The sequence below is a fragment of the Peromyscus leucopus genome, chromosome 1 (assembly GCF_004664715.2).
Source record: "Peromyscus leucopus breed LL Stock chromosome 1, UCI_PerLeu_2.1, whole genome shotgun sequence".
In the NCBI taxonomy this organism is placed as follows: Eukaryota; Metazoa; Chordata; class Mammalia; order Rodentia; family Cricetidae; genus Peromyscus; species Peromyscus leucopus.
Genome location: NC_051063.1, coordinates 156,573,323 through 156,600,792, shown reverse-complemented (window position 1 = coordinate 156,600,792; position 27,470 = coordinate 156,573,323). Strand labels below are relative to the sequence as shown.

The following is a 27,470-nucleotide window of genomic DNA, read 5'->3' as shown; positions in this document are numbered from 1 at the left end:
CCAACGGCCCCGACTGTCTCTGCCCCAGGGTTTTTATAGAGACGCCAAGGGGTGGGGCAAAAGACCTCCTCCCCCAGCACAGCCAAGTGCAGGCCATCTCAGACACCTGCACTCAGGCCCGTGGTCCTGATCATCCTCTATTCGGACCTGCTGGGTAAAGCCACGAGGAACCCCAGAACGGGCTCCCACAGTTGACTAATAATGAAAAAGCACTGGGAATAGGAATATCTTAAAAGCCTTCCATGTTTGAGATTCTGATTGTTTCTTCCCCTAACTACTGTACCACAAAACCATTAAAGGCCACCAATTACTGCCAGTAAGACTGTGTCACTTAAGAATACCTGATCTGGTGCTAAACTACATGCCCAGTTCCCATAGTGAACAGCCACCAACTCTCTAGCAGCGACACTTTCAACAACAAACACGTCTCTGGACTGGAAACTGCGTGCTCTGATCCCCATAGAGATCCTCTGTTTTATCAAGACAGATCCTTCAGAGAGAAGTAAGCACTAAGGAAGACCAGTCCCTTAAATTGGAAGATTCTGAGGACAACTGGGATGGGTTTAGGAAGCTGGCTTCGTTGTGCATAACTGAGATTTTCTCTCAAAACAAGGAAGAACTCCAGTCAGGATCTGAAGTGATGCGGACTGAATGCGAAGTGCCTGGTGGATTGTGCTGATCTCCTCCTCCTCCTCAGGAAGCACAGGTTACAGGGATGAGGCACCAGGGAGCCAGACTGCAGAGGCTGTCTGTCACATTCCCTCAGTCTTACTGAGAATCCGCTCGAGCCAATCAGGTTCTGAAGCACAACCACATGGGTTCACACGGAACATCACATTTTACCTCCATCTGTGAACCAGAGCAACTCTGGAGCGGAACAAAGGCAAAGTAACTGTGGTGGGTTGAAGAAAATGGTCTCTAAAGGGAGGGGCACTATTGGAGGTCTGGCTTTGTTGGAGTCAGTGCGGCCTTGTTGGAGGAAGCGTGTCACTGTGGGGGTGGGCTTTGAGGTCTCCTGTGCTCAAGCTACTTCCTGTTGCCTGTAAGATGTAGGACTCTTCGGCTACTTCTCCAGCACCATGTCTGCCTGCATGCCACCATGTCCCACCATGATAATGGACTGAACCTCTGAACTGTAAGGGAGCCACCTCAATGAAATGCTTTCCTTTATAAGAGTTGCTGTGGTCATGGCGTCTCTTCATAGCAATAGAAACCCTAACTAAGACAGTAACTAACGCTCCAAAGTTGTCACTAACAATCTGGAGAAGTCCATACAGCTTGTTAGATGCTCACGGAACCACTAGTGTATTAGCAGGCTGGCTCTCCAAGCCAGTCACAGCCACACTTTACCTTACAGAGTGCAGAGAGGATCAGGACATTAAATATAACACAGAACAGAGGTCAGGGAAAGCTGGCAAAACTTTGCCTCTTCCTGATCACCCCTGGATAGAAGACATGGCACAGGCCTCACTGTCACGAATAAGTATGTGCAAAGGTCTGCACAGTGGGTCACTGGGACAGGGAAAGGACACTTCTCTGGTCTGCACGGAGGGTCTCTGTACTTACGCAGGAGACACAAAAAGATACCGGAGAAGCTACCATACCAGGGTTTCGGTTGCTCAGCTAAACCAATCTACTTACAAAGACAATCCTTATCTACTCTAATATTCCGAAAGGAACCTCTGCCTTGATAAGCTTGGATTTCCTCTTCCCCAACTAAACAGCAGTAACATACGATCAGCGCAGTGGGGAGGGAGGCGACAGGGGCGACCTCTGTGACCAGTGCAAATGAAAGTGGGGTGAATGGGGGACATGGTGGGGGCAGGGGCGGGGTGGGTCCAGGGTAGCACGCAGAAATTACGATCTGATCCAAGTTCACCTAAGTTATCTTCCAAATGCCAACTTTAAACCGTAAAAAACATAGTTTATTCCTTGGACAGCAGAAACTCCAACTTAGGTCTTAAGTCTGAGCCTTCCCACTTGGAAAGCTTTCTTCCAGGTCCTCAGCAAGAGTCTTATCAACGTCACGTAGAGCTTGAATGAAGCCTTCCACCTGTGAGGCACACAAAGAACCAAATAATTGTAGTGGAGGAAAAGGCAGTTTTAAAGACATTGGCGGTTTACTATGAAAATGCTCCTCCTGAGGCTTCCGAAGCCAACAGGGACACGCAGCAGATTCACAGGTGTCACCAAAGCACTTCCTGCAGTCACCTGAAACACTCTAGGAGTGACCCCGGAAGTGACAGACCTCCAGCTCCTTTCACTCCTGAACTATCACAGATCCCTGCTGCTTTCCTTTTAGGGCAGTGCACTGACGTTTTATTATAATCCTCTTTGCTGACTAGTCCCCTTATGCTTTCATTCCACAGCTCATTTTCCTAAAAACTACTATTGTGAAATTGCCCTCAATGGTCCTAAATATTGTTATGTGAAGAACCATAAAAATGTATTCATAAAAATTAGGCTTGAGGACTAGGCATGATGGCACATGCCTTTAATGCCAGCACTCCAGAAGGCAGAGGCAGGCAAAACTCTATGAGTTCAAGGCTAGCCTGGTCTACAGACGGAGTTATAGTCTAGTCAAAGCTAAACAGTGAGACCCTATTTCATGTGTGTGAGAGAGAGAGAGAGAGAGAGAGAGAGAGAGAGAGAGAGAGAGAGAGAGAGAGAGAGAGAGGGGGGAGAAGGAGGAGGAGGAGGAGAAGAAAATTTTAAGCTCATCAGTTAAAAGAACTGGCTATTCTTCTAGAGGACCTGGGTTTAATTCCCAGCACCCACATGGCAGCTCCCAACCATCTGTAACTACAGTTGCAAGGGATCCAATATCCTCTTCTGGCCTTTGCAGGCAACTGCACACACATGGTGCACAGATATATATCCAGGGAAAACACACATACATACACAGAAAAAAAAATCCAAAAAAAATTTTAATTGAAAAAATTTAGGCTTTCACTTAGTATAAGGCTGTGTACTTCATAACAGGAAGGAACACTATAAACTCATGCTGAGTCCTTCCTCTTGAGATTAGAATTATACACCCTCCAGCTATCTTGCCCACAAGGCATTAAATCCTATAAGGTATACTGTCATTTTTGACAAAGGATTCAGCCCCCTGTACATTCACCCTACTCACCACTAGGCTGTAGCGGGGCAGGAGACTCTGAAACACACAGGAACATTTCTGTTTGCTAAACTGGCCCTCCTTCAGTCCCTGAGCCACGGTTTCCTACAACAAACCAAAGAAACTTTACTATCAGAAAAGGAAAATATCTAATGCTGCATCTGGCAAACAGATAAACATCAGTATACAAAATCACAATTAGTCCCACTGGCGTTCCAAATGCCCTGCGCTGAGCAGCCATGAAGAGCCTTGTGTGCCCCACATACGGCTAATCTCAGTGAAGGGCACCACTCGCTCACCTAGCTGCCTGAACAGGAAGTCTTCCTGCTGACTCCTCCCATGCACCTTCCCCCATCCCAGGTCTCCCTCCCTCACTTAGGCTCTCATTTCTAGACTGTTCTTGAAGATTATTGCTCTGAAGCCCATTTGCTGGCCCCTGGCCTCCAGCCCTCAACTCTATCCCTTTATGCCTGAGGTTTTTGGAAGGATCTTTCCAAACTGATCCTATTACTTGCTTAAAAAAAAAAATTTCAGTGCACCCCAGTTTCCTCAACATTAAACCCAAATTCCCTGAAGGTGGCATCTAAGAAGTTCCATGACATGTCTTTGGGGTTTTAATCAAACCCATCTTCCTGATGTCTTCCTGTAACTTAAAGACAAAGGAACATGTTTGTTTTTTCCTCCCAAACCTAAAGTCATGACAATCTAAAAATATCTGAAAGCAAAATACAGAAGATGCTGTGGTGGTTTGGATGGGACTGGTCCTCACAGGCTCCCATACTTGAATCTGTCACCAGGGAGTGGATCCATCTCAAAGGATTAGGTGAGGAGGCCTGGCCCTGCTGGAGTAGGTGTAGCCTTGTAGTGTGTCACTGTGAGCTTTGAGGCTTCAAAAACCCAAGCAAGGGCCAGTGTCTCCCTCTCTCTGCAGGTCAGGATGTAGCTGTTTCTTCTCCAGCACCACATCTGCCTGCACACCGTGCTCCCTCCATGATAATGGACTAACCTCTGTAACTGCTTTCTGTTACAAGCGTAGCCTTGGCCATGGTGTCCCTTCCCAGCAGCAGAACACTGACTGAGACATAAGTATCCCTCAAAAATTCATGTAAACAGTCAAATGAATACATCAGGCTAGGGATGGAACAAGTGGGGAAGCACTTGCCTAGCAGGTGAGAAGCCCTGGGTTTGACTCCAAGCCCCACAAAAACACAACATTTTAAAAACTATATCTTTATAAAGAGGAAACATAATATACAAATATCTGAAAAGATAATCCAGCTCTCTAATAAAAAATATAAATAAAAATAGGACACAAATTTTCACTTGTTGAATTCAATATAAATTACAATATCCACTAAGAATCAAACAAAACTAGTATTTTTCACACATCAGAAATTATCAATATAAATTTTAGTAGTCTGTTTATATGCCTAGTGTTGCACGTGTGTGCACACATACACAAAACCACAGTTATTTTAAGAGTACAAATAATAACATCAAACTTTCATCATATTGCTTTCATATATAAAAGAATAACTATCTGGTGGAAGGGAAGACTCAATCCTTGCAAGTTGTCCTCTGACTTCCACACATGTGCACCAACCCCCCTTAAAACAAAAAACAACAGCAGGACTGAGGCCGCAGTTCACAGGTATAGCGCCTGTCTATCATGTAAGAGGTCACAGTTCAGAGTTATAGCACCTGTCTATCATGTAAGAGGTCACAGTTCACAGGTATAGCGCCTGTCTATCATGTAAGAGGTCACAGTTCACAGGTATAGTGCCTGTCTATCATGTAAGAGGTCACAGTTCACAGGTATAGCGCCTGTCTATCATGTAAGAGGTCACAGTTCACAGGTATAGCGCCTGTCTATCATGTAAGAGGCTGCAGATCTCAGCATCACACAGGACAGGAGAGGAGAAGGGAGGCGAAAAGACATTTTCCCCAATGCCGTAAGAACAAGAGAGGAGCTGAGGCCACCGCGCACGGGTCAGGTGTCTCTCCTGTGGACTGGGCTCTGGTTCTATCCCAGCACAGCCGTGCCTTCCTTAGAAGGTTGAAGTTCAGGATGTCAGCAACCCACACCTTTCATAAGACTCCACCAATACTCCTTCCCTACCTTTGTTAACGCCTGAAGAATATTAGAAAGGAATTCACATGAAATGTCCTTCAGGATCTTCATATGGAAGTCATCTTGGGTTGAGGCACAGTTTGTGGGCTCCTCTGTGTCGGACTCTGTGGAGTTCTCTGGTTTCTTCTGACAATGTTCCATATTTTGTAACACCCGAATTAGGCTGTCAATTAGGGGAAGAGCCACTGCACCAAATCAAGAGAATGAAATCAGCCAGATAAGCATTCATTCCTTTATTCATTCATTCACTCACTCATTCGTTCGTTCATTCATCCACCCACCCACTCACACTGAACTAGTGTTACACATGTTTTAGGGACTATAATTAGAGTGGTTTCTGCTTCTGATTCCCACTTTAACTTCCACCAATGGTGTCTGTGACCTATAAGCTCTAATAAACTGCTTCCCCACATCCAAGTTGGCTTCGGTCAGTGCTGTGTCACAGCAGCAGACAAAACTGGAACATTCCCCAGCTCTACAGAGTTCCCCTGAGGGCCTGAAGCGGGCAAGGAGAGTCAGCAGCGAGGTGAGGCAGGAGCGGACTGTGACAGGAGTCAGCACCGGTGTCCAGGCTCTGCCCAACGTAAGAACTACATCAAGTCTGGGCGGCTCAGCAGGCGGCAGTAAGAGGGCCTAGTCCGGCAACAGCGACAAGGGGGTGCTCCTGTCTCACACGGGAAACTCCCCGGGGTTCCTAGAAAGATCTCATACACACAACAGCGTGGCAGCACTCATTGGCCAAGCACGGCAACCCAGAACAAGATAAACACATCTGCACTAAGAGATAAGACTCCCTCAGTTTTCACATCAAAGCAAGAAATCTCTGAGGTTTAGGGGTGAACGGCTTCACAGCTGACACCATGACATCTGCATTTTTAGCTCAGGCCTCCCGCCAGCTCCTGACTTAAACTGGCCCTCACCACCCTCCCTGGACACCTCCAGCAGTATGTTTAAAGCCAGTCGTCTTTGTCTCAGTAAGCGGCACGCCAGAGATCCCCACCCGTTCCCCATTCCCTCTCCCAGTCTCTACAATGAACAGTCTGGTAGAACACTCCCACGTTTTTTACTGTTCCCGCCTTGGTCAAAGCCGGAGTACTGCTTGTGCTGACAGCCACACAGCCGGCCAGCCCTTCTCCCTTCTGACCCACAGCTGCCTACACTTCTCAGCCCGCGGCCCTCTACAGCCAGCCATACCTGTCCAGTCTGTCTCACTCCCAGGAGACCCCTCCCCCTCCACTTCCTGGCGGCTACACTGCTTCTCTTCCTTTCACTCATAACCACGCCAGCCACAGAGCCTCGCCCCGCTCCTCCAACACACAGGGCCCGCGCTCTTACGCATGCTAGTCTCCCAAGTACTCACAGGACGGCTTCCACTAGCTCCCTCAGGCTGTGCTCAGTGTCACAGTGTCAGTGAGGTAACCTCTCCAGAAATAAAGAATTGACACTCAGACACAGTGCTTATTTATAGAAAAAAACCAAAACGACACAAACTTAAAACAGGAAGAGATCAAAACATCCTTGAGAGGCAAAAACGAGCACCTTAGGCCCAGTAACACTGAATGGAGAAACTCTAGAGCCATTCCCAATGGACAGGAAAAAGATAAAGATGTCTGTACCAGTTACTTAAAACACCGGACACTAAGCAACCCACTTAGAAAAAGAAGTCAGGGAACGAAAAATGACAGAAGGAGATGTGACTTAACAGCAGATAAAGTTCAAGGTTGTTATGGGAACTACTAGCAGAAACAGTAAGACAAAAGCTGGAGAGATGGCTCAGTGGTTAAGAGCACCGGCTCCTCCTCTAGAGGTCCCGGGTTCAAATCCCACCACCCATATGTTGGCTCACAACCTTTTATAATCCCCATCTCAGGGGATCCAACATGTTCTGCTGGTCTCCACGGGCACCAGATATCTGGTGTACATGTGTGCATGCAGGCAAAACATCTTCCTCCACAATCAATCAATCAATCAACAAATAAAGAGAATTTAGGAGCAATAAGACAGGAATGTGGATGTAGCTTGGGGACAGGATTCCTACCTACCTGTGCAAGGCCCTGAGTCCGACCCCAAGCACAGCAAAAACCCACTACAGCTAAGTTGATAAAGGTGCAATCAGAGTGAATGCACATCCCCTGCCTCCATAAAGTCCAACAGTCCCCAGTGGAAGAGAGTAAGCCACAGAGCACAGAGATTCAGAAGATAAAATGTGCAGGAATAAACCAGATAAGAATGCAAGATCCGTACGATGAAAAGCCTCAAGCCCTTCTGAAACGGACCCGCACAGTGCATTCCTGGACACGCCACACATGCAACACAATACCAATGAAGGCATCAGAAAGCACACGGGGCTTCGAACTCGTCACCCTAACTGAGCACTAAACAAGTCCAACAGTCAAAAACACCGAGATATCAGACTGAAGAGAGACTGTCCTCACTGGTACTGAAATATACAACTTATCAAAAGTACTCAGCGACGGATCCAGGAGCACAACGGAGTTAGTAAATACACAGAGGACTTGAGGGAGCACTCGTGACAGAAGCAGGGTGGTACCTCTGGGCAGACTCTGGGCAGAGCCACACTGTTCTTTTTGATGCTCGGGACTGAAGCAGGGGGCACTCGGGCGAAGCAAGCACCTCACTACTGAGCTCTACCCCAAGCCCCTCCTCGAGGCCTTTTTATAAACCTTATAATGCTTTTGCATTAAGCACTTAACCTTTTATGTTACTAGGGGAATAAGGGTGTTTTCTTTTTAAATGGAAAAAAACCTGAGAAAGAAAGCCAGTGAAGAGGAGACGCGGCCTGGCGCCTGTGATCTGGCGGCACCGGTCCCGTCTGGTGAGCAGACGCCACTTGCCTTCTTCTCTGTCCAGGTGCCCCTGCTCGGACTGGGAAGCACTGACGGCGGACAGCACCGAGAGCACAGAGGCCAGCACCGTCTTCTGCTCCTGCAGGATGATGGGCGGGTCCCCCGCTTGGCAGAACTCACGGCACACCAGGTCAAAAAGGAAATTCCACGTGGCTTTTCCAGTATCAGGACACTGCACTTAAGAAATAGTTCACAAGTAGTAATTTAAAAATAGTGAGCGCTTAAGTGAGCAACTACAGCATGTTCCAAGAAACCTCCTTACCGATTGCCTGAATTCCATCATCCACTGTGGTAAGCAGCTGCAAGATGTGCATGTAAACATCCAGCCCTTCCAGGGTTTCAGAACTAGGCAGACAGAAACGGCAAAAGCACTCTTAACTTCCCTGTTTAGAGGACAGCAATCATCCATTCACTCAGCAGCTATACATGACCTTGTACTAAAGTGCAGAATGTGAAACGGCCAACTGAATGGAGTCTGCTCATTAGCACTCACATTAAAATCGGGAAAAGGGAAAAATATGTGTGTGTATGTGTGTGTCTATACATGAGTGCGAATGTGTAAATATATGTGAGTGTGTGTGTGAATGTGTGTGTGAATGTGTGTCAGTATATATGTGGTGTATGTGTGTGAATGTATGTGTGAATGTGTATGTGTGTATATGTGAGTGTATGTGTGTGAATGTATGAGTGTATATATGAAGTGTGTGAATGTGAGTGTGTATGTGTGTGTACATATGCGGTGTGTGGGAGTCTACATGCGTGACACTGGCATTTCTACGGGAGATGTGAGGCCTACAGCACAGACGCCATGTCCTGACGCTCCTTAGACTCCACAGCTCACCCTAGCTCCCTCGCCGAGAACACCAGAGCCACAAAAACCCAATTCCTTCGTCAACGGTTTGTATCCTTGGCACTCAAAACGCTGTGTCTTCAACCGGACAATTAAGTGAAAAACAGGCACAATTAAATGGCTCAGCTGTGTTTGCTCAAGTATCTGTCACTTCGGGGCACTTAATGCCAGGGCTGGGGGACAGAGGTGGTTAGGATGTTACACCCACCTTCACCAGTGTAACGGTCTGAGAGGAAAGAAGGTAATTAAAGGGCAATTACCACAAAACAAAATGAATTCAACACTAGGAGGCCCAGGCTCGAAACGACCACACAGAAATTTAGTCGGGGAAGAGGGCTGAAGAGAAATGGTGTTTCCATGGTAATCTGAAAAGGAAGGTGTCTGAGGCATTGGAGAGACACCCTGAGCAAAGGCTTGGAGGCAAGAGGGCCTGGTTCTCTGCGGAATACAACCTCACATGGCTGAAGCCGGAAGGAGGAGGGGCAGACCTTGTGTGGAGGCTCGGGAGCCAGTTTTGTTTGTTTTAAGATCCGAACTATGTCCTAAGGAAGGCTACGGAAAAGCCTGGAGCCTGAGAGCAAGGTGGACACGCGCTGCAGAAGCAGCTCCAAGGCTGTGGCTCGGGAGAGGCACGCCGGGGGGCAGGCCGCTCAGAGGGCAGGGTGTCGCACTTGGAGAACAGGCCTGCCTGCCAGGATGGGGTCACAGCAAGAGTGGGAAGCATGGCTTGGAAGCTGACTGGCCGTGAGGAAAGAGCTGGATAGGGAGGAGTCAGTAAGGGCTTCTCAATTCTCCCACCTTCTCCAGATCCAGACGGGATACTGGCAACACCATTTACTGACTGGAAATACTGAAGAAGCAGATATGTATGTGGCTTAATCTTCATTTGATAAAAGATACAAAATTGATAGCTTTTAACATAGCCTCGTAAGTTCTGAGAATATGCTGTTAACAACTAAGCAGATAATCCAAATGTTCATCTTACAGTTCTTAGTGATAAATTGTTTTAACAACCTATAAACTACTGCCTCTCACGACAAGACATCAAAGCCCCCGAGTCGATCATCTACACAGATTGGTATATGGACACAAGGAGGAAGGAGAGAGAAAACAAATACTCTCAACGGAGCTGTTTCATGTTCAATGTCAAATACACCAAGGAAATCTTTTCTCCTTGACTGTTTAAAAGACATAAAATTGCCGTCAGTCACTACGGCAAGCTAAACACCCGTGACCAAGTCATCCTGGAGCAAATGCTCTGAACCCTATGGTTCTTACAGAGGAACTACTCGGCCACCACAAACCTAAGAGACTGGCTGCACACTGAAACGAAGACTCTCCCATCTAAGGTGTCTGAACAAGTGAATTTTTCCAGAACATTCTGTACAAGCGTCCACCTACCGTACTTGTTTGGCAGCTTCCAGTACACAGGGGACAATCGAAAACACCGGCTGCTCTTCGGAGTCCTCCCGGGGTTGGTCCAGAGGCCGGGCAGTCCCATTTCTAATCCACTCCAACATGAGCTTTTCGTCCAGGTCGAAGAGCTTGTCCACGACCTCCCCCACCTTCACCAGCAAGTCAACTGCAGTGAGGACAGGCGGTCAACTGTCTGAAGCTACAAGGGGAGGTACCACTCCTCAAGCTGCTCAAGAGCCACATCTGCCAAGCTGTCACTGCCTTCCAGGGGGTCTCCAGGAGCCTCTTTAAACTGGCTTATCTTCCTTCAGGGCAAAGTGGCTGCCCGGGGCTGGAGACATGGCCCAGCCATGAAGAGCATTTGCTGGTACTCCAGGGCACCCAGGCTTGGTTCCCAGCACCCACACTGCAAGCAGCTCACAACTGTCCGCAGCTCCAGTCCTAGGGGACCTGACACGCCCTGCTGGCCTCTGTGGGTACCAGGCAGACACCAGCACGTAAGAGATACACAGCTATACATGCAGGTAAACACCCATCAATGTAAACCACGAAAACATAACATTTTGAAATGAGAAGCCTAAAGCGGCTTCCTCCGATGTGCTCTCATCTCCCCCCCTGGATTTCACGGCGACTCACCATTTGTGGAACTTGACATGATGAAGCAAACACTAGCGTAAATAGATGGGTGTTCCCGGATCCTCTCAACCCAGACACTGGCCACTTCTGTCTGGGAAAGGCAAGTAAGCAACAACCTACATGACAGATGTGAGCTCAATATCTCCGTGGAACACAGCAAGGCCGCCGACAGTCAAGAATTCACCTGCTTTCCCGGGTCCCCGATGAGGGGTTGACGGACCCCCCGGAGAGACGGGCTTACCTGCTGGTCTCCAGCAGAGTGGGTGGGTCCGAGTCACACAAACACTGCAGAATCACCTGCCTGCAGAGCCACAGTGAACCATGAGCTTCACTCATTGCCAAGAACCAGTTTTCATTTCATTTTAAACTTTTTTTCTTAATAGTAAGACAAAGCATAAATGCAGTGAATTCTAGAGCAGCGGTTCTCAACCTTCTTACCGCAGCGACCCCTTAATACAGTTCCTCCTGTTGGGGTGACCCTCAACCATCAAATTACTTTGTGGCTACTTCATAGCTGTAATTTGCTACTGTTACGAATTGTAATGTAAATGTCTGATATGTGACACCCCCCCAAAGGGGTCTGACCCACAGGTTGAGAATCCATTTTAGAGCAAACGCTCATGTTTCTAAGGAACAGAGCAGAGTTGCCCATCTGCAGCTCCCTGTGTGTCCCCAATGTGTTCGTTCCTTTCCCACCTAGAAAAGTGACCCTGACTTCCCCAGAAATCATCTCCTCGCTCTGCTCCATAGTTTTGTTAATAGATTTCTGATTTTGCATTTAATTTTATATGAAAGCAGCTATAGTTTTCCCTTAAAACATCTTTCGGTTATCTGTGCATCTTTTTATCTGTTTCTAAGTAACACAAAATCATTGTTCATGTGTTCTTCGATTCATCCTGGAACACCTTGTGTGTGGATGTAACAAAAATAATTCAAAAGGCCCAGGTCCTTGAAGACAGGGATAAACCCTTACGACCCTCTGATAAGAACAATCACTTTAACATATGCTGAACACAGACCTCTTTAAGATCCTAAGCTAACAGCCATGAACCACCACCAAGAAAATGAATATGCCCATCATATGGATCATGTTCTCAGATCTGGAAACCACCGGAGACGCCACTATTAAATAGCCCTCTGCCCAGAGCTTCCTGGCTTTAGAAGGGAACTAGCCTCTAGGCTTGTCTGACAGCCTTTTAATCCCACAGGGAACTCCTTATCTTCTGGTCTGTGGGCAAGTCCCACTCCCCGACTTAAGTCAAAGTTCTCAGAGCAACACTGTTCAGCACTCGAGTTTCCCAGACTAGTTCTGGGTCCTTGGATTCTCTATGCTCACACTGTTCTGGGTTCTGGCCAGCGGCCCCAGCTCACCTCAGGCTCTACACCTTCTTCTCCCTGCCCACCTGCTCGCTGTGATGACTCATGCCTTAGCATGGCTCGGTCCTGAGTCACGTCCCTAGCTGCTACAGAAGCCACATCAACACACAGGTGTCCTGAAACCATGGAACGTCACACTCCACACTTTTACTTCTAGGTACCAGGGTTCCCTTGGGATAGAAACTTAGAACCCATCCTGAGAAACACGGCTATTAGGTAGTGGGACTTACCCATGATCCTCGCAGCTGCTGATGGACACACATATCTCCTGGAAACAAGCCATATTCCCTAAAATTCCCACACAGATTTCCTGTCAAATCAAATAACACAAGTCACAATGGCTGTGAGGGAAAAGCCACAAGAATGACAACTTCAACAAAAACTTCTACTGAACCAAGTTTGGGGGGGAGGGAAGGGGGAGGAAGAATATGGAAGTTTACTGCTGGCACAAAGATTTATACACTTGGCTTATGCAGCTCACGTAGTTGAGAAGGAATAAAAGACACAAAGGAAGTCCAAAGGCAGAAATCACAGTTGAAGAAACGCTATGGTGGAAAGAGTTCTTAACACGGACAACTAATGGAGAGAGCACAGGAACGTGAGACGGGAAACATGAGAAATACAGCAGAGGAAAAGGATCAGGATTAAAAGGATTTGACTGTCAGGCTCAGAGTTTAGACTTAATATGGGATGGCATCTGGAGCCATGAAGGTTCTCAGAGAGGGAACACAACACACTGAAGCATGTTATCCATGTATCGGTTCACACAGTCGTCACAAGATGGGGACTGTATTGTTCCCACTTTTCAAATGAGGAAACCCAGGGAGGACAAGCAACCTGCCTAAGGTCTCCAAGTGGGATAGAGCAGCAGTCCGGAGCTGCGTGTACCAGGGTACTCTGCCTAAGAAGGCATGGCTGCTATTATCAATGAGGGGTGACGGCGGGCATGGAAAAACTCAGCGCTGAAGATCCTAGAGGGAAGGCAAACAGTCTGCCAGGAAGACTCACAGCTCACAGCAGTGAGGTTGCCTCGGTTTCCCAGTCGGAAGTACTAGTCCTATCAACAGGAAAAATTAAGACGAAAGGACCCAGTGCCTTCACACAGAACAGGGTTTCCAAACCGGCTGGGACGCCACACTCAGGGAGTTTGCCAACATTTTCCACAGCCCCGTCAACTCTCCTGACTCAGAATCTCCAGGGTACAGCCTCTGGAGCTGGTGTTTACCAAGTGCACCGGGAGTTCTTATGATCAGTGTGCTGATCACTGAATTAGAACAGAGGATACGGGATAAGAAAACAGGCATGCAGGTGGAAAATTCCTGAAGAAGGCTGGGAGTGACACCAGTTACCAAAGGGGAGCCAGGGCTGTGGCATTGCAGGAATGGAGCTGTGACTTAGAAGAATAAGACACGGAGCTAAGCTGCCTGTGGTGGCGTGTGCCTGTATCCCTAGTGCGATGGAGATGGAGCCTGCAGGCTCAACCTCGAGTCCTAAGTGTGCCCGGGCTCACGAGGGAAGTGACCGTAACGAGAACAGGGTGTGCACCCTGGACAGAGACCAGACTCAGGCACAGGAAGAAACGGGAAGGGACAAAAGCCGATGAAAGCACAAGAGGGACTAAAGAGTTTAGTTAAATGCAGGGGGGGTCAAACACTGGGAAAAGAGCAAGCGATCTGGGGCAGAAAACACACATTCTCTTAGACACTGCTGAAGACCCAAGCTCCTGCCTGGGCTGCTCATGGGAGTCCCTGGTAGATGTCAAAAACTGCTTAGACTCCCACATGTGGAGATGTGGCCTGACTTTTGAAGGTCCTCCAGGACAAAGCTTTCGAATAGAGTATGGACCTGGTCTGAAGTACTGACACATCATCTGGGAGCACAGCGGACACCCAGGTCCTGCCCCGACCTACTGGACCAGATGCTTTTGAGGTGGGCTCGGCACCAGTGATCTGGGACGTCTGACGTTTAAGATCGGTGGCCTAGTGATTCCATCATACAGCCACGGCTGAGAACCACTGTTGTAGCAGGCTGTGGCCAGGACACATTTACAGCAGTGTGGCTAATTCCTAAACTAATCATGATTCATATAAAAAAATAGTAAAATCAAGGGGAATGCCACCAAACTGTCAGCACTTTATGTTAATACACGGACCCATTATGGGTGCAGCATCCCACTGAATAAAAACCTTAATTCAAGGAGCTGGAGAGACGGCTCAGCAGTCAAGAGCACTGGCTGCTCTTCCTTCCTGGTAGTCACATGGTGGCTCCCATCCATTTACATTGAGATCCAGTGCCCTCTTCTGGAGTGCAGACATGCACGCAGACAAAGCACCCATATCCATAAATATGTTAGTATTTTTTTTTTTAATCTTCATTCAACATTCAATTTGTAATACACCCCACGGAATTTTCCACTTTGTCTCAAAGGAAAAGAAGCAACACTAACCAGGGTTACACTGGAGCTGGGAGAGGCTCAGACTCCAGCTCCGTCTTCACAAGCTGTGTGAGTGTGGACACACTATCTTAGTCTGAGACTCTGCTCTTTATCTATTACGTGTGTCTCAAAGGAGGAGTCAAGGCCAAGAGCAGAGAGTGGATGTTCATAAACTACAGTCACCCAACACACACTGATAATCGCGCATCGTGTGCACTGCACGTAGTGACAGACCCGGCAGGAAAGCTCGGGACACTGCACTGCTCACAGAGCGCACTGCACACAGAGGCAAACAGGAAAGCTCGGGACACTGCACTGCTCACAGAGTGCACTGCACACAGACACAGACAGACAGGAAAGCTCGGGACACTGCACTGCTCACAGAGTGCACTGCACACAGACACAGACAGGAAAGCTCAGGACACTGCACTGCTCACAGAGTGCACTGCACACAGAGACAGACAGGAAAGCTCGGGACACTGCACTGCTCATGGAGTGCACTGCACACAGACACAGACAGGAAAGCTCAGGACACTGCACTGCTCACAGAGTGCACTGCACACAGACACAGACAGACAGGAAAGCTCGGGACACTGCACTGCTCACGGAGTTCCAGCTGTTGCTCTTGGGAGCTTGCTCTCAGCAATGACCACAAGGCAGAAAAGTGCCACACTGAGTAACAGACTGAAAGGGAAGGGAAGGCCGGAAATGGTCACGTGCTGGTGAGCCAGGCTGCAGACCGCCCTGGACCAGGAAGAGCGTGCGGGTAGATTGTACACCGGAGTTCTCACAATCAGACTGGGAGTCCTGACCAGCAACGACTTTAAGACATTGTTAGACAATGGAGGGCTTTGTGGATAAAAAGAACAATGAACTGAGAAATAAACGGCGGGTCTGGGCACTGTTTCTGGCTCTGTCACTTCTTAGCAGCCTAGTATGGTTATGTCTGTCTGGTTTCCACAGCTGTTAAATTATTGCTCTCCCTAATCTAATCCAAATCTAAAATTCTACATATCTAGTCATTTCAAGGAGTATATTACCTAAGAATGTCCAATAAGTATCTTTACACGATTTTTCTCATAAGCAAAAAGAGAACTGTGCACACTTACTCTTAATCGGGGGCACCTGGATTTGGCCAGCACTCCCATGAATATGTCAGGAGCCTTAAATTCTTGGAGAAATAAAGCCACATCCTACAAACAAAAATGATTAGCATTTAGATGCTGCATACTGCTCAAGCTCCATAGCTCAGACAACCCTAAAAGTTTAATTTCATGCTTACTTCCTTTCATGCACAAGGAAAAATCAAAGGTCAGGAACTGTGTCAAAAAGACACAGTAAGCCAGGAAGTGGTGATGCACACCTTTAATCCCAGCACTTGGGAGACAGAGACAGGTGGATCTCTGTGAGTTCGAGGCCAGCCTGGTCTACAGGACAGCCAGGGCTACACAGAGAAACCTTGTCTTGAAATATACAAAACAAAAAAACCCCAACCAAATAAAAAACAAATGTACCAGAAGAGCCTTTGTGGTACTTGGTCCCAAGACAGTAGAACAAACCCATAAGCAAATCTAACCCTGACTGAGACACACCAGAGAATAGCCCTCCTTTTATTCTGCACCGAATACATTTTTTCTGTCCATCCAGAATTCTCATTAACTTACCCAAACACATTTGCTGACTGCCAGATTTAAGTTAGAAGCTGGAGGTGAGAAAGGGGAATGGGGAAGAAGTCAACTCCTAAATCCTACCCTGTAAGAACTTAAAACTGGGATAAGTGCTACTGAGCTACATCCAATATTGGAACTTGGGATTCCAAAATCCTTCAAAGAAAAAAAATAAATAAAGGGGTGGTGGTGGTGATGGTAATTAACAGAAAAAAATTCTGTTCACAAAGTAACTATAGTAGCCTGGAACTTTCTCCCTGGAGATTTTGTTCCACCCACATCACCTAAAGGGGCACACCACACAGGTGAACCTAGAGTGGACATGTGACCCCAAAGAGATGGCACTCACCTAGGAATGTAAGGTACTAAAGCTAAATCTGTTAGCTGTGGGGGATGCCAATTATAAACCACACACTACATAATAAAGTTTCAGTCGATGATGACTACATATATGTGTATGTATGTGTACATGTATATATACATGTATATGTGTATGTCGGTGGCCCCATGAAATTATACTGCCTAGTGATGTCATGGCTATCTTAGTTCACATTTATGTTAAATACACTATGCTGTCCATAGGACGAAACTGTATATATGTTCAAGGTACAATTTTGACATTAATAGCTCCTGGGACTTCATACCCTGAACCACAAACTGGAGTAACTATAGTTCCTTGAATAGTGAAGGAATGAGTCTTTTTAAAACCTCTTCACTCTTGAGTCTTTTCAAAATTTCACTTCCATCCTCATACCTCATCCATGGACATATCCCAGACTCTGCAAATTTCATTCTCCATTTCTTCAGCAAGCTCCATCTGCTGCTCATCATCATCTGAGCCGGACTTGTCACTTTCAAGTGTGACAATCTTCAGAAACATAAAGAAAAAAAAAGATTAGTTAAAATACTCAGAGTTCTCCAAGTAATATTATCACTTAGAAGTCTCCAAGAGAGTATCCCTAAAACATTTCCTCTGGCAAAACAGTTTCTAAAAATTAGAGCCTTGGATAGATCTACACATTCTATATTCTTGGAGTAAACAGTGTCTGTAGGCAACAGAAAAACACAGGAATGAAATGTCAACAATATAACTTTCGCTTTCAAACAGTTTAGGATTAATGTAGAAAAGACATGGAAACAGAGTCAGAATAGAGAAGGCGGACTTAGCTGAACTGGTGAAAAGAGCTATGGGAGGAAAAATGAAGGACCAATGACATGTTCCTGGGAGAAGAAAGACATTTCTCTTAGAAGAAGAACGTGAACTCTCATGGAAGGGCAGGACTCTGTCCTGGGGAAATGAGATGAGCGTTCAGAGGTGCGTTCAAGAGTTCAGAAAGCACAGCACAGGTCTGGAGATGGCCAACAGACTACTGGTGATGTAACACAACGTTAAGTAAAAGGAGGCTGAAGGGGGTGCAACCAGACTTGGAGCCCCAGTTAAGAAACATAAAGTTTTCTCTGATGAGCAACAAAAACACCCTTTAAAAGTAATAAAAAGGAAGGCTGTTTTGGCCACTATGCAGAAAATGGCTCTAAAAAAACAAAAACAGGAATTGGCGGTATGGAAGGCGGTATGCAGAAAAATCTGACAGTTCCTGTAAACCAAACACATTTCAAGCACTCTACTGTCATTATAATCTCAGTCTACATAAAACCCTTGTGTACGATAATACTGTTATCCTATTTTATACAAAGTGTGAAAGAAACCGAGGCTCTGCGTTAACGAGTCTCGCTTCCAGCATGGGATGAGCTCGCGTCTTGGACATCAGGGCTGTCTGACTCTAAACTGCACTCCACTGTGACAAGAGCCGACGAAACGGGAATGGCAGAGTCTCCACTTCGGAAGAGACAATGGGGCTGGGACGCAAAATCCGAGTAAAGTATGTGTGTGGTGGTGCTCTGGGAAGTTAGGAAATTGGCACCGCGAACCTCCAGCATCCCATTCACTCCCTTGGTTCGGAGGGCGCCTGCGCGAGTCTCCCCACCTGGATGAGCCCGCTGAGGACGCCGAAGAGCCAGTGCTTGCTGTAGACCGTGCTCCCAATGCAGTCTCCCCCGGCCAGGTCCTCCGCGTCCTCCTGATCGCAGCTAGGCGGCGGAGGCGACGGGTTACGGTCCATGCTGGCGCGCAGGAGCCACGCCGGAAGCCCGGAGGAGGCGAGAGGACGCGCCAGAGAGCCCGACGCACCCAGCGCGGCCCGAACAGCGCCCCCTGCTGTCAGATTCCTGCAGAACGGGTGGGACTCTCCCCCAAAGTGTCCACCCAGGACCAGGCGTGAGCATGAATGCACACATCAGCATTACCTTTGTCTGGACCGAAGAGGGGAAGGGAAGAGGGGAAAAAAAAAGAGGAGGAAGAGGAGGATGGACATGCTTGGACGTGGGACTTCAATACAAGCTGATTCTGGATGAAGACCCGAATATATAAAACACGATTTTTACGTCTAGAAGAAACTGTAAAGAACCTTTTATGACCTCTAGAGATAGGGAGGGTTTTCTTAAAATACACAGGAGCCTAATGTGAGAAACTGCCACATTTCTCAGACTGGGGAGATGGCTTCGCGGTTAAGAGCACTCACTGGTCTAACAGAGGATCCGGTTCCTGTTCCAGCATCCACATGGCAGCTCACACCCCTCTGCAGCTCTGTTCCCCAGGGGATCCGATGCTGCCTTCTGGTCTCTGCCGGCACCAGACATGCACAGACACACGTACAGGCGGAACACATAAAAAAGTAATTGCTACATTTCTATCATTCTGCATAAGGCTCAGCTGGACATGGTAGCTCACGCCTGTGACCTCAGCACCTGAGAGACTGAGGAAGGGCGTTGTCACAAATTTAAGGCAGTTTGTGTTTCACAACGAGACGCTGTCTAGTGATGATATGTAGGTCTTCAAATTGGGGAAAAATCAGTCTATAAATAACACAGGCTCAGGACCAAGAATAACAAAATCTTATAACTAATAAATCAGTAAGAAAGAGACAACTCATTAAGAAAACAGACAGAACATAGAAATAGGCAACTCACAAAAGAGGAGTCAAAACTGAAGGGACTGTTAAAAGGATCTTCAAGTCTGGTTTATTTAAAATACACGAAGATCGGGAACAGAGCTCAGTGGAAGAGCACCCGTGTGCCAACTATGCCCGAGGCCCTGGGTTCAGTCCACATTCACAAAGATGCGGACATTCCATGGAGATGTAAATGTAAATCAGTGTAAGTTACCACTTTGCATCCCCACAGCTGAAATCTGACCACTCCGAGTATAAACAGGATGGCGGAGAGGGGAGAATTTCACACACTGAAGAGAGACTTCACCTGAGCACAGCTACTTTGCAGGGCAGTGTGATCAAAGCTACTTGATTTCAAGAATGGTGACCTATTTTTTAAGGTTTGAAACGTGTCCTACCTGCACATTTTTAAAGACACAGACAAGGCTAGGACTAAAGGAAAACTACCGGAGGCCATTATACAGACCAGATGTTGGCACTGTTTCCTGAAACCTTCGTTTCTGCTGCACACAAAACGCCAAGGGTTTCACCGAGCTTCTGTCTTATTACACACACACCACACACTACACACACACCACACATCACACACACTCACCACATATACCACACACACACACACACACACACCACACACTACACACACACTCACCACACATACACCACACACACACACACACACACCACACACTACACACACACTCACCACACATACACCACACACACACACCACACACACTCACACACACATACACTGCATAACACACACCACAATTCATCACACACACATACACCACACACACATCACACCACACACATCACACCACACACACACATACACCACACACACCAAACACACATACCACACACATATATACTATACACACATACACAACACACAATACAACACACACATACACCACACATACGCATACACCACGCACACGCCATACACACCACACATACACAAACACACACCATACAAACCTGTGTATACACACACACACACACACACACATACACACACACCATGCAGGAGGAGGGATGTATTTAAGGTACATGTTAAGATATGTCAGCCCTTCATTAGTGGTTGGTTTATACATTACATCATCTTACATTTCAGCATTCACTTGTGGGTTTCTATTCCTTGTTTGATTCTTTCTTTCTTTGTACAGGGTCAAGCTACATAGCCCAGGCTAGCCTGCTACTCACCATCCTCAGGCCACCACCTCCAGCAGCTAGGATTGTAGGCAGGTGCCATCATGCCCAGCAACTCCAGGTGAAGTTTTGTTTTGGGTTTTGTGGGCTTTGAACTCTTTTATCTGTGGGTCACACTACTACACTGATGTTTGCATACATGCTTTGTGAATTTCCTCTTCTCTTAGAATCCCAGGGGCAGGAAATTGGATTAATTGTGACTCTTGTTTATGTTATCTTCTGATTTGTTATTATCCAACCAAGCTTTCCTGGTCCTTCTCTCTCAGAATTACTTTCTATAACCAGAAAGTAGTTATTCTTTTCTCCCTTTTCTTTTTCTCAACACCCCTTTCTGTTGTCCTTGAATGAAAACACAGGTCAGTTCATGTTTCTCTGGTTACTCATAGGAAATCAACAATCTTGCATGATTTTAAACCATGAGCTTGAAGACTTAGTTGAATTAACCACGAGGATTGCAGACCTTGGGACCACATAACGACTGGGATTTCCCGCTCACTTAGAGTGCGTTTTCTCTCCCCTTTCCTAATCCAGCTCATGCTGAATAGGCTCTGTAGGTTGGGGACGGTGACTTTGTTTTCTTGTCCGTGTTCTTCCGCACATAGATCACCAGCTGCTCTTTCTGACCCCTCCTGGAAGGAGAAGGGGCATGCAGAAGTGACGGGCAGGAAAGGAAGAAAAAGTCGTACCTGTGACTATTTCATAAGATGGTTCTGTGTCCTCTGGGCCTAACAGGTATTTTTCTTGTTGTTGTTTTTTTAAGACAGGCTTTCTCCGTGTAACTTTGGAGCCTGTCCTGAAACTCACTCTATAGACCAGGCTGGCCTCAAACTCAGAGATCCTCCTGCCATTGCTTCCCAAGTGCTGGGATTAAAGGTGTGCGCCACCACCGCACAGCCCCTAACAGGTATTTTAGCTGACACCATCCCCCATCCCGTGTGTGTGTGTGTGTGTGTGTGTGTGTGTGTGTGTGTGTGTTCTCTATTGTTTTCTTCCCAAGTTGTTAGACATTGAACCTAGGTAGGCAAGACTCAGCTGCTGAGATACACTGCCAGCCTATGTAAGTGGCTTACAAAATGCCAACTTCAATACAATTACTCCCTGCTTATTAATGCCATGGAGGCCTCCTGCACCTGCACACGGGAGCTGCAGACCATGGCTGATCAGGAAACCCTGTCCTCTGCTGCCTTCAAAAAGACTCTACAGGACAAGGTGAAACTGGACTCCTCTGCTGGGGCCTCTCTGTCTTCTTCTGCCCATGTTAAGGCCTGCAGCCTGGCCTCAGCAAGCAAGAATTTATATATAATGAATACAAACTAGTTTACACCTCAGCAAAGGAGTGGGTGAGAGATGCAAGAACTCCTGGGACCAGGCCACCGGAGCAAGGAAGGGACCAACAGGAGACCAGAACTGGAGGAGGCAGCTAATGACAGAGGACACAGCTGCCCAGACAGAAAGGGACTACCTGAGCCACCATGACCCGGGGAAGGCTATGGTCTGGTAAAGGAACAATATGGAGTATCTGAACCCCAGTTTCCAGGATTGGAGAATCTTCAGGGATTGTGTAAAGGGAGCAGCCCCAGGCTATACCTGGGGCCTGGAGCTGGTCACTGCTGGAGTCAGTCCATCAGAGGTCAGCATACTTTTGCTTTTTGATAATTTCTTATAGGTTGTGGGGAGGGAGGTGCCAAAGCTTTTCTATTCCAGAGACATATTGCAGAATGTGTCTTCTTCTCTCCAGAATTAATTTTACAAAATGGGAGTGATTTGCCTTTTTAAAGGGTGAACCTTATCTATAGAAACATCTAGATCTGAGGCTTTCTTTGTGGGAAGCATCAATCTCTTAAAACAATTACAGGATGGCTTTGATTTCATCTTCAGTCTTTGTAAGTTATATTTTGCTAAGTAAGAATGTCATGGGGAGCACATGGGGTTGGAAGGAAGGGCCTCACGCATGCTAGGCTTCATCCTCAGCCCAGAATGTGTTGGTTTTTTATCTAGTTTTTAACTTCATAACCGAAATCATACACAATGCTTTCTTGCTATCTGCCTGTGTTTGAGGGGATACATAATACATGTTTTGGTCCATGTATAGACATACAGAGTTATACTCTAACTCCTTTCTTTTCATATCTTTCTTTAAAAAAACAAAACAGTGGTGTTTCTTGGTCATTCCCATGGCCTACATTCCTCAATATGACTGCCCTGTGCTATTTCAAATGACAGTGACAAGCTACATTTCACAAATATTTATTCAACATTTTGAGGTACTTAGGGATCCAGAGTTTAGGAACTAATTAAATTCAGTAGTTGCATCTTCCTTGGGGTCTACATGGCTGGGAAAAACATGAAGAGAAAACTCAGTATTTACTAGGCAGGCCAAGAGGTTGGAAGTAGTTGGGGTTTCTACCACTCCGACCCCATTCGTTGGCAAACTGGTTAGCTCTTGATTGCTCTGTTCCACGTCCTATGAACCTCCGAATATCCTCTCTGGCATCACTGTAATCAAGACAGACAAGAAGACCCATAACCAAGCTGATGGCAATGGCCCCACCCTCTGGACTCCCTTCTTCAAGAGATGGCCCTAAGAGGAGCCCAGGAACACCAGGGAAAGAGAGGATGGTACTGATCCTGCCTGAATAAACATCTGCTCGACCCAGGAAGTCACCCTCATGATGGATGAGCAGCACCAGGGGAGAGAGGGTGGGGCATCATGCATCATTGCCAACCCCTCCCAGTACTATGCACAGAAAAGAGGACAGTTAATGGGCAGTGTGCACAGGATGCAGAGGAGAGCCCCTCCTGACTGTCCAGAGCAGTCAAGCTCTGCTCACAGAGACCTCTGTTACCTGATCACTTTAGCAGCCCAGGCTCCTCCTGGTCCCCTTTGGGCAGCATCATAGTTCCCTCTAGCACGGAAGTATTTGTCTGAGTATTTCCAGTTGGCCTCTCTCATGTCAGAGTAAGCCCGCCACATGTCTCTAGTCCCTGGAGAGTTAGGAGAATGATGAAGAAGATTGCATTTAGGCAAAAGAGAGGATTAAAACTTCCGTCCAACTCATCCCAATGACTTCGGCCTTTCACAAACCACAGAACTGTTGCTGGCTTGAAAAGAATAGTTCTTACTTCCTCATGCTTTGCAAGGAGAAGTACTTTTGGGATGAGTTTTGTTCTGAGGGATTCCTGTCTTAACTCTGTTGATGTTGGTCTTTGGCTGCTCCAAAAGCATACAGAGGAGAGATGCTCGCTAGGGGATGTTTCATCATGTGATGATGAAGCTCTCTCTGAAATGGCCCAGGGAAACATCTGTCTATGGTGTGAGACATGAGGCCTCTTCCCTTCCTCCGCCCCCTCCTTCTTCTTCCATTTCTTTCCTTTCTCTTATGTTCTCTTCCTTTAGAGGCAGCATGCATCTCTATATAACCCTGGCTAGCCTGAAACCCACAATCCTTCTGCCTCAGCCTCCCAAGTGCTACAATCACCACTGCAGCCACAGCTCTCTCCTAGCACAGGCCATGGGAGACACTGTTCTCCGGGCAGAGTGAGTGCGATTCTTCTCTGACCCCACGGAATGTCCAGGATCTATTGCAACCTGAGCTGTTCTCAGCTCTCCACCAGCGGAGACAACAGTGAGTTCTCTGATACAGACAGAAACAAGCTGGATGATCAGAGACTCTAGGTGGCAAAGGGCACACTAGGTTTAAAATGTCTACATCCTCTCCAAGAACAGGGAAGAGTATAAGCCACCTTGGTGGTTATGCAGAAAACCTGAGAAAATGCACGTGGGATGTTCATGGAAGATGCTCAGCTTATCATCTCATTTTTCTGCTTCTCAGGAAGGTGCCACAAACAGCAGAAGGTGTAAACCAAGGACAGCTGTGGTGAGCTGTGCACTGAAGGACAGATCCAGCTAACATTAGATGGGAAATATCTTCAAAAGTGACAAGTTAGGAGAAAAAGGAAAGCCCAATATCTAGGTTCATTTAATTTTTATTGTGCTATGGCTGACGGGATGTACTTCCCTTGGTGACAGTTTCTTGTCCATGTCTCAGCCCCAGAAGACCTATATTCCAGGTAAGCAAGTCACCGTCTTCTGTGGGTGGCAGGGGATCTGGAGCGTCCTTCACAGGCAGCTGCCTTCCCCAACCCATGACCTGCTGCTTCTCAGGTCAACAGTGAGTGTGTGCTCATGAAGTCCTCTCTCTGTCCGGGAGCTGTGTCGTGAATTATGAGGAGCGGGCCAACCTGGGCTAACCTGTGTTCTTCCAGGGTTTTTTGTTGTTGCTAGATAGCTTATTATGCTTTGTGCCTCAGTTTCCTTAAAAGATAGACGTGGCATTACACCACAAGATTAATTTAAAAACTAAATCATTTCCACACATATTGGACAACTCCTTTTCATTGTGTGAAGAGTTCAGTTAGCCTTGGCTGCTGTCACTGTGGACTGGGGACTGCACTGGTTCTCCTGTGCCTGGCCTAGAACACTCTACCCTTGGGATGTACTTCAATTCACAGTCACCAGACATAGACACCAGACACCAGACATGAGCTGCCACAAGGGGGCAGCAGATCCCCTCTTCTGTTGGCAAATCTGCAACTTTCAAATACAGATTGTTCCTACACTCCTGTGGGAAAGCTGCTGCACAAACATTACGTGATCTCAGGCTTGGGATCCTCACAGAAAAAGGTAAACACTGACCAGAAGAGTTCAGAACTACATGGGAAGAGCAACGCAGCTTGTCTATCTATGGAGACTTCACAAGCACGTTATCCCTTAATTATGTGGTCCCTGCTCTGGTAAATACTTGGAACTCACAAATGCAACCTCCTGTCCCCATCCTTTGCCCTTACCTTGACCAGCCTGTTTAATGAACTCAAACCAGCTTTGGCTGTCAACTCCCAGGACCAAGAAGCAAAAAATGATGGCAATGGATGGCTTCATCCTGCTGTAGGGCCGGGAAAACACAAGGATGAATATGCCATTTCTTGGGGCGGTGGATGCGTCTGTAATGTTGAGCTGTCCTTTTATGCCAATAACCAATCCCTCTGGATTTTATACATAAACCCACACACAAGTAGAAATTGATGATATAAGTGGATTCCAGGGAGCTATCTAGCTCCCCATTTCCACATTTCATTAGACTGCCACTGACTGAGAGTTTGCAAATGGATCATTAGTATAAAGCACATTGTATTCCAATCTTGCCAGCCAAAACCCAAGTGTATAGGAAGTTTCCAGAGAGGCGTGTAGGGGCCTTATAGCCATCATAGATCTCTGCAGTCTATCTGTAGAGGGCTGACTCCACCCTCCCCTGAATTCACACAGAAGCATACAACAAATCTCCATGATAAAAGTATTGCCTCCAGTGAATTCTAATCCATCTAGTAGATTCAGGAAAGACACAGAGCAGGAAAACACAAGTGAATGCTGTTGGGGAAAAGAATCTGCAAAGAGCAAATGTTGGAAAGTTCTGACAACTCACCTGGCCTGTCAGTTCCTGCTGAGACCTCTGGTGAGTGGCTTGTGTCACTTGTTGAGAAGATGTGGCTGAGGCTATCTATATATACTGTCCCTCGGCTAGTGGAGCAAAATCCCCTTTTTCATCTTGCATAATCCCACTTGGCCATAATTTATCTTTCAGAACATAAAGATTTCTCTTCACACAGGTCTGATTTTCCCAGATTGCACAATCTGGCCATTTTCAGGAATGTGGCAGGTTGGGTTTTCAGAGTCTTCCCAGTCCTGACTGGGAATAATCACAATGAGTACTTTCCATCCAATCATGTAGTGCCAATTTCTAAGGGAGGGATGTTAATACTGGAAAAAGAAATCTGAATATATACTGAATCATGGAGGTGCCCGGCAACTCCAAAGGTTGAGCTAAAGTCCTTTCAAAGCATAGTTCAGAATTAAACTGAGGAAACAGGAGAAAGGAAGGCAGAAACTGACTTTTAGCATCCACATGGGTAAATTCAACACTGGAAAAGGCTTCTCCTGACTCAAGTGTATTTACTCATGAGCAGTTGGTATGGAAGATAAGGGAACAGATTAAATTCAGATACTGTGACAAACTAGGAGAGCAATAGTACAGGAATTTGCTTCAAAGTTGTGAAGAAATAACACACCACAAGCAAGCACGAGGAAGGCCCACTGGCTGTGAAATTATGCTAACAGTGGGTTCAGGAAGGAAGTGCAGGGCGCAATAGAGGAATGCTGGGAGGTAGTACCAGGAAACATCGGTTGGAGCTAGAAAAGCAACACCAGGTTTTGCTCCATGCATTTGTCTTGTGAAGAAAATCCATTCAGGCAATCAGGGAACTACACCTCAATTTGTATCCCCACCCCTTTATTCAACAGAAAAAATTAAATACGCTGACTTCCCTAGAGAAGGAAGGGGTATCGATAGCTACAAGATGGTGGATATGATGAGGGCATCACATTTGTTCCTCTGTTCTAAGGGACCCGGGGCTGGAAGCCTGAGGACAGTCGTAAGGCCAAAAGACCCACCCAGAAAGAAATAGCTCTGGTTTTTTGCCTGAAATTGTTTGTTACTAGAAGAGGAATGTTAATGTTTCAATGGAGAAACAAGCTGATGTAGACAAACTGTAAGCTGGAAGACGGTACCTAATAGCCAGGAAGAAGGAACAACAGCCGAAGAGAATGGAAGTGAAGAGCTTTTTGTTGGACTACAAACCAGAGGGCGGTATGGTGGTGGAGGATGTGGGTAAAAGTGATGCAGGATGAAGCAGG

General features: G+C 46.8%; 2 protein-coding genes across 2 annotated transcripts; both read right to left on the bottom strand.

The window, feature by feature from the left end:
- Window positions 1–1,903: 1,903 nt before the first annotated feature.
- Saal1 (serum amyloid A like 1) lies at window positions 1,904–18,658 on the bottom strand. The gene is made up of 12 exons (XM_028880181.2): window positions 18,485–18,658; window positions 17,254–17,367; window positions 15,942–16,025; window positions 12,629–12,708; window positions 11,263–11,322; window positions 11,022–11,137; window positions 10,371–10,551; window positions 8,382–8,464; window positions 8,108–8,296; window positions 5,241–5,437; window positions 3,134–3,226; window positions 1,904–2,053 (listed from the first exon to the last, which is right to left on the bottom strand). Exons 1-12 carry the CDS (start codon window positions 18,617–18,619, stop codon window positions 1,961–1,963), a joined length of 1,425 nt encoding a protein of 474 aa, XP_028736014.1. The 5' UTR covers window positions 18,620–18,658; the 3' UTR covers window positions 1,904–1,960.
- A 4,295-nt stretch (window positions 18,659–22,953) lies between these two features.
- Window positions 22,954–26,303, bottom strand: LOC114700507 (serum amyloid A-1 protein-like). Its single transcript, XM_037199231.1, has 4 exons — window positions 26,203–26,303; window positions 25,571–25,665; window positions 23,569–23,707; window positions 22,954–23,218 (listed from the first exon to the last, which is right to left on the bottom strand). The coding sequence occupies exons 2-4, from the start codon at window positions 25,659–25,661 to the stop codon at window positions 23,080–23,082; spliced, it is 369 nt and encodes a 122-aa protein (XP_037055126.1). The 5' UTR covers window positions 25,662–25,665; window positions 26,203–26,303; the 3' UTR covers window positions 22,954–23,079.
- Window positions 26,304–27,470: the final 1,167 nt, after the last annotated feature.

Excerpts from the sequence above, each read along its gene's own strand:
- Saal1 (XM_028880181.2), bottom strand. The coding sequence starts at position 18,619 with ATGGACCGTAACCCGTCGCCTCCGCCGCCTAGCTGCGATCAGGAGGAC. Across the intron at positions 11,323-12,628 it reads AGCAGCTGCGAGGATCATGG|GCAGGTGATTCTGCAGTGTT; the intron begins GTAAGTCCCACT and ends GTGGCTCTGCAG. Across the intron at positions 10,552-11,021 it reads CATGTCAAGTTCCACAAATG|TTGACTTGCTGGTGAAGGTG; the intron begins GTGAGTCGCCGT and ends TCCTCACTGCAG.
- LOC114700507 (XM_037199231.1), bottom strand. The coding sequence starts at position 25,661 with ATGAAGCCATCCATTGCCATCATTTTTTGCTTCTTGGTCCTGGGAGTT. Across the intron at positions 23,708-25,570 it reads CATTAAACAGGCTGGTCAAG|GGACTAGAGACATGTGGCGG; the intron begins GTAAGGGCAAAG and ends CTAACTCTCCAG. Across the intron at positions 23,219-23,568 it reads TGGGCTGCTAAAGTGATCAG|TGATGCCAGAGAGGATATTC; the intron begins GTAACAGAGGTC and ends TCTTGATTACAG.